Source organism: Apteryx rowi, unplaced genomic scaffold (assembly GCF_003343035.1).
Source record: "Apteryx rowi isolate R43461 unplaced genomic scaffold, aptRow1 scaffold_1724, whole genome shotgun sequence".
Classification (NCBI taxonomy): domain Eukaryota; kingdom Metazoa; phylum Chordata; class Aves; order Apterygiformes; family Apterygidae; genus Apteryx; species Apteryx rowi.
The window spans coordinates 2,212-7,107 of NW_020448002.1; the positions used below are offsets into that span (position 1 = coordinate 2,212).

General features: G+C 72.3%; 1 protein-coding gene across 1 annotated transcript; it reads left to right on the forward strand.

Annotated features, from left to right (window-relative positions):
• The first annotated feature begins 992 nt into the window (after positions 1 to 992).
• PCBP4 (poly(rC) binding protein 4) lies at positions 993 to 4,125 on the forward strand. The gene is made up of 12 exons (XM_026060917.1): positions 993 to 1,088; positions 1,214 to 1,237; positions 1,316 to 1,348; positions 1,565 to 1,681; positions 1,770 to 1,901; positions 2,102 to 2,230; positions 2,369 to 2,443; positions 2,578 to 2,622; positions 2,731 to 2,806; positions 2,916 to 2,968; positions 3,276 to 3,445; positions 3,810 to 4,125. The coding sequence occupies exons 1-12, from the start codon at positions 993 to 995 to the stop codon at positions 4,123 to 4,125; spliced, it is 1,266 nt and encodes a 421-aa protein (XP_025916702.1).
• Positions 4,126 to 4,896: the final 771 nt, after the last annotated feature.

The following is a 4,896-nucleotide window of genomic DNA, read 5'->3' on the forward strand; positions in this document are numbered from 1 at the left end:
AACACGGCCCGTGCGCGCCCCCCCCGGCAGGCGCACCGGCACGGCCCCTGCAGCCCCAACACGGCGGCTTTGTTTCCGAGCCGCTTGGCATCGCCACCCACCCGGCCTGGCGGGATCCGGCGACACCGCGGGCCAGGCGCTGCCGCCCACCCGGGCCCGGACACACGGCGATTGTTCCCGGCTCCCGGCCGGCACGGCAGGGCCGGAGCCGCCCCCGCGGGCCAGGGCGCTCTCGGGGGGCCCTGCAGTGCGGGGCAGCGGGGCTCCCCGCTGGTGTGCCAGCCGAGGCTCGCGCTGCTGGGCATCGCGCTGGGATTTGCGTCGGAGACGGCTGCTCCCCGAGCACTGGGGGGGTCAGGGAGGCGGCCTCGGCGGGCCTCAGTTTCCCCTTAGCAGGAGGGCCCCGGGCCCTTGCGCGTGGGAAGGAAGGAAGGAGGATGCAGGGGGCGGCAGGGGGGAGGCTTGCGCAGCCCACGGCAGGCCATGGCCACCCCTGCCGCCTCCGCACCCGCGCCTGCCCCCTCAGCACAAACCCGCAATCCCGGCCCCGGTGCCGCCGCTCCGCCGCACTCCCCCCACTCCCGCTCCCGGCTTCCCGAAGATGCGGGGCCGGCTCTGGCCCAGGGCCGTGCCCACCCCTGCGCCAGCTCGGAGGCAGCTGCCTGCAGACCCGAGCAGACACGCGGTGGCAGGTGCCTTTTYGGGGGCTTCCGCGAGGGACGCAAGCTGCCGGCGCGGCCCTGGGTACCACGGGGCAGTGCGGGCTCCCCGTGTCCCACCCTGGGCTCGCCACCTCGCAGGCATGGCACAGCACTGCCTCAGTTTCCCCTCTTCCCAGCCACGAGCGCTTTTAGTGCTGCGGACTGTGGCGGAGGGCTCTTTGGGGCCCTTCCCGGGGACAGCTGAGCTCGCCGGGCCTTGCTGGCACCTCCGCCGAGCCCGCCGGCCCACCCGGCCGCTCCGCGTCCACAGGCTCGGCCCGCCCTGCCGCCATGGCGTCGCCGGAGAGGCCGAGCGGCGCGGACGGCAGCTCGGAGGAGACRGAGCTCAGCATCACCCTGACGCTGCGCATGCTCATGCACGGCAAGGTGAGTGCCCGGGGCCGTCCCGGAGCACCGGCCTCCCCGCGGCCCGGGCGGACGGGGCCACACGGGGGCTCCGCCGGACGGGCAGCCRCCCGCTAACGGGGCTGCTCCCGTCTCTGCTTTTGCAGGAGATCGGCAGCATCATCGGCAAGGTAAGACGGGGGGGCCCGGACCCCGCCAGCCCCGGGGTCTCCTGGGCCTGACCACCCGCCCTGTTCCTCTTCCCGCAGAAAGGAGAGACCGTTAAGAGGATACGAGAGCAGGTAAGTGGGCGCCGCAGGATGGCAGGCCGTGCCTGGTGCCAGGGTCTGCCGCGGGTGATGGTGGCAGCGCGCCGGGCACCGCGGGAGGGAGGCGGAGAGCCGGGGGCAGCCTCGGAAGGATGGAAGGGAAGAGGCACGGGGTGGCATGGGGGATGCTGCGGGGGGCTTGGAGCGCAGGGTCTGGCTGTCCCCGACGGCGTGTGCCGCCCTCCCCAGAGCAGCGCGCGCATCACCATCTCGGAGGGGTCCTGCCCCGAGCGCATCACCACCATCACCGGCTCCACTGATGCCGTCTTCCGGGCCGTCTCCATGATTGCCTTCAAGCTGGAGGAGGTAGGGACCCCCGCCCCGCTTCCCGCAGGCGGCACGGCACAGGCTCTGGGGGTGCCCCACATGGCCGATGCCACGTCTCACTCCGCAGGACCTGGGAGCGGGGAGCGCCGACGGCGGAGCGCCGGGCAGACCACCGGTGACGCTGCGCCTCGTCATCCCTGCCAGCCAGTGCGGCTCGCTCATCGGCAAGGCGGGCGCCAAGATCAGGGAGATCCGCGAGGTGAGGGCGCCCGGCYGGCAGCCCAGCCGGACCCCCACCCGGTGGGTCCCCCCAATCCTGGGGCTGCAGCGTGCCAGAGCCCCYGGCCCCAGAGGGGACAGGGCCGGAGAGGGGTGCCGAGCCCCGGCGGGTGCGGTTGAGGCTGCGGCAGCTCGCCGCACCGCCGGCGGTGCCCGCAGCCGCCTGCTTTGTCTCCGCAGAGCACGGGGGCGCAGGTGCAGGTGGCTGGTGACCTGCTGCCCAACTCCACCGAGCGGGCCGTCACCGTCTCGGGGGTGCCCGACACCATCATCCAGTGCGTGCGGCAGATCTGCGCCGTCATCCTGGAGGTACTGCTGGGCCCTGCGGTGTCCCCCCGGCGCCGGGCTCGTCCCCCGCGCGGGCGCCCCCGGAGCACCCCGCTGGGGCGCTGGGGGCTGCGGGGTCCTCGGCTCTCACCCCCTCTGCCTGCTTCCCTGCCTTTCCAGTCGCCTCCGAAGGGGGCCACCATCCCCTACCACCCCGGCCTCTCCCTGGGCACCATCCTGCTCTCCGCCAACCAGGTAAGGGACCGCAGGGTGGGCGAGGGGTGGCTCCGGCGGGCTCGGGGAGGGTGTCCGCCCCCCCCGTGTGGCCACACAGGCGGAGGCAGGGATCCCCGCGCGGCCCCCCCGCTGACACCCGCGTCTCCCCGCAGGGCTTCCCCGTGCAGGGCCAGTACGCCGGCGTCTCTCCCGCGGAGGTGAGTCCTCCCGTGCCAGCGATGCTGGGGGGCAAGGGCATGGCTGCCATCCCGCCCGCCCTCCTAACCTCTTCCTCCTCCTCTTCCTCCTCCCCGTGTGCTGGGCAGGTCACGAAGCTGCAGCAGCTGTCGGGGCACACGCTGCCCTTCGCCTCCCTGGGCCCCGCACCCTCTGTGGTGCCAGGTGAGCGCCGCCCGGACACCGGGGCCCCTCCGGGTCTACCCCGTGCGTCCCTGTCGGGGACGGACCTGCTGGAGACCCCTAACCGCCGTCTCTCCCTCTTTCTGCCCAGGGCTGGACGCCAGCTCCCAGAGCAGCTCCCAGGAGTTCCTGGTGCCCAATGACGTACGTGCAGGTGCCGGAATGGCGAGGGGGGGATGCCAGGGATGAACCCAGGGTCCGGCCTTGGGGATGTCACCACTCAGCCAGCTAGGACAGGAAAGCGGGGGCTCCCCAAGGAAAGCAGTGCCCTCCCCTCTCTGTGCCTGCCTCAGTTTCCCCACTGTTTGCAGACATATGGGGCGCCCAGGCGAGATATTCCCCCTGACTGCCCCCCGAACCGTGCTTCGGGTTGCCCCATCCCACTCCCTTGCCTGGGCAGCCAGGCCTCGGCAGGGAGAGGCCCCTCTCATCCCGGCTCCTGCCCTCGCAGCTCATCGGCTGCATCATCGGCCGCCACGGCAGCAAGATCAGCGAGATCCGGCAAATGTCGGGTGCCCACATCAAGATCGGGAACCAGACCGAGGGCTCCAGCGAGCGGCACGTGACCATCACGGGGTCCCCCGTCAGCATCACCCTGGCTCAGTACCTCATCACCGCCTGGTAAGCACCAGCCCTCAGGCAGACATGGCATCGCCCCCCCCCCTAAAAATGGCTGGGGTGGCACCTCCCCAGCACCGCACACAGCTTTGGGGGACCCCCTCTTGGCGAAGCCCCCGCAGCACTGGAAAGGACGAGCTGGGCCGGGCTTTGTGATCCCGAGGTGGTGGGTGCAGGACACCAGACCCCGAGGTTTCCCGCCCTCCCCAACGGGGTGCCACAGCCCTGCGATGGAGATGGGTGCTGCGTGCCCCCCGAAGGGAGGTGGGCGCTCGGTCCCTGCGCCCCGGGGCGGGCAGGCCAGGGCGGGTACCTCGCTCTGCCCCTTGGCCCTCACCCACCCCATCCCTCTCGCTTGCTTCACCAGCTTAGAGACGGCCAAATCTACCTCCCAGGCGCCACCGGGCCCCGGCTCCGTGGACCTCGGCGTGGGCTTCTCCCAGCCCCTCACCCCGGGCTCCGGCGCCGCGCTGCCGGCCGTCGCCGCGGCCCCGCCGGCGCTGCTGGGCACCCCCTACACCATCTCCCTCTCCAACTTCATCGGCCTGAAGCCAGTGTCCTTCCTGGCACTGTCCCCGTCCTCCATGGCGGGTCCCAACGGCAGCACTGCCACCTACACGACCAAGATCTCGGCGGCCAACGGCACCAAGAAAGCCGACAGGCAGAAGTTCTCACCCTACTGAGCCCCTCCACCAGGCGGACAAAGGGGCCCTGGGTGCCACCCGGTGCCAGGGACACCTCCCCGTCCCCCCCTGCCCTGCCCCAGCCCCGCCGGGGTGCCCCGAGGAGCCCCGCTGCCCCTCACCCCGGGAAGGAAGGGCTTTCGGAGCAGCAAGGGAAAGGGTGGCTCTGCGCCAGCCTCCCAGCCCTGCCGCTGGCACCCGTCCTGCCCGGCAGTGCCGTGCCCCCTCTGCTCCCCCGCATTTCCCCCCTGCATGCCCTGGGATGGGGCAGGGGGCCAGGCAGCCCGGGGACCGGCCAGGTCCACCCCCCCAGGGACCTCGGCCTCTGGCCCTTCGCCCTGCCCACGCCGCTGCCCCTCTCCTGCCGACCCTCCGCCTGGCACCCCCAGCCCCGCGGGCTGCGCCCCAAGCCGGGTGCTGCAGGGTGAGGGGCTGGCTGGCCTCTCCGGAGCTCCCCCTGCCCTGGCTCCGGGGGGGCTGGCACCCACCTTCGCCCCGAGCCGCCCCGCGGCAGCCGCCTCCCAGCAGCCCCATCGAAGAGCCAGCCCCCGCTGGCCTGGAAAATGCTGTATATATAAGTCTATATTTTTTCCTCCTTTGTAACTTATCAATGGTTTAATAAAAAGATAAAATTTGCGAGAAAAAAGAGCCATTCCCCCTCCCAAGCGGAGCCCCCCCCCGCCACGACGGGCCAGCCGCAGCCCCTGGGAGCAGGGGCCGGGCGCAGGGAGCGCTGGCCGGAGGGGCGTCCCCGCGGCCGGGGGCGCTGGC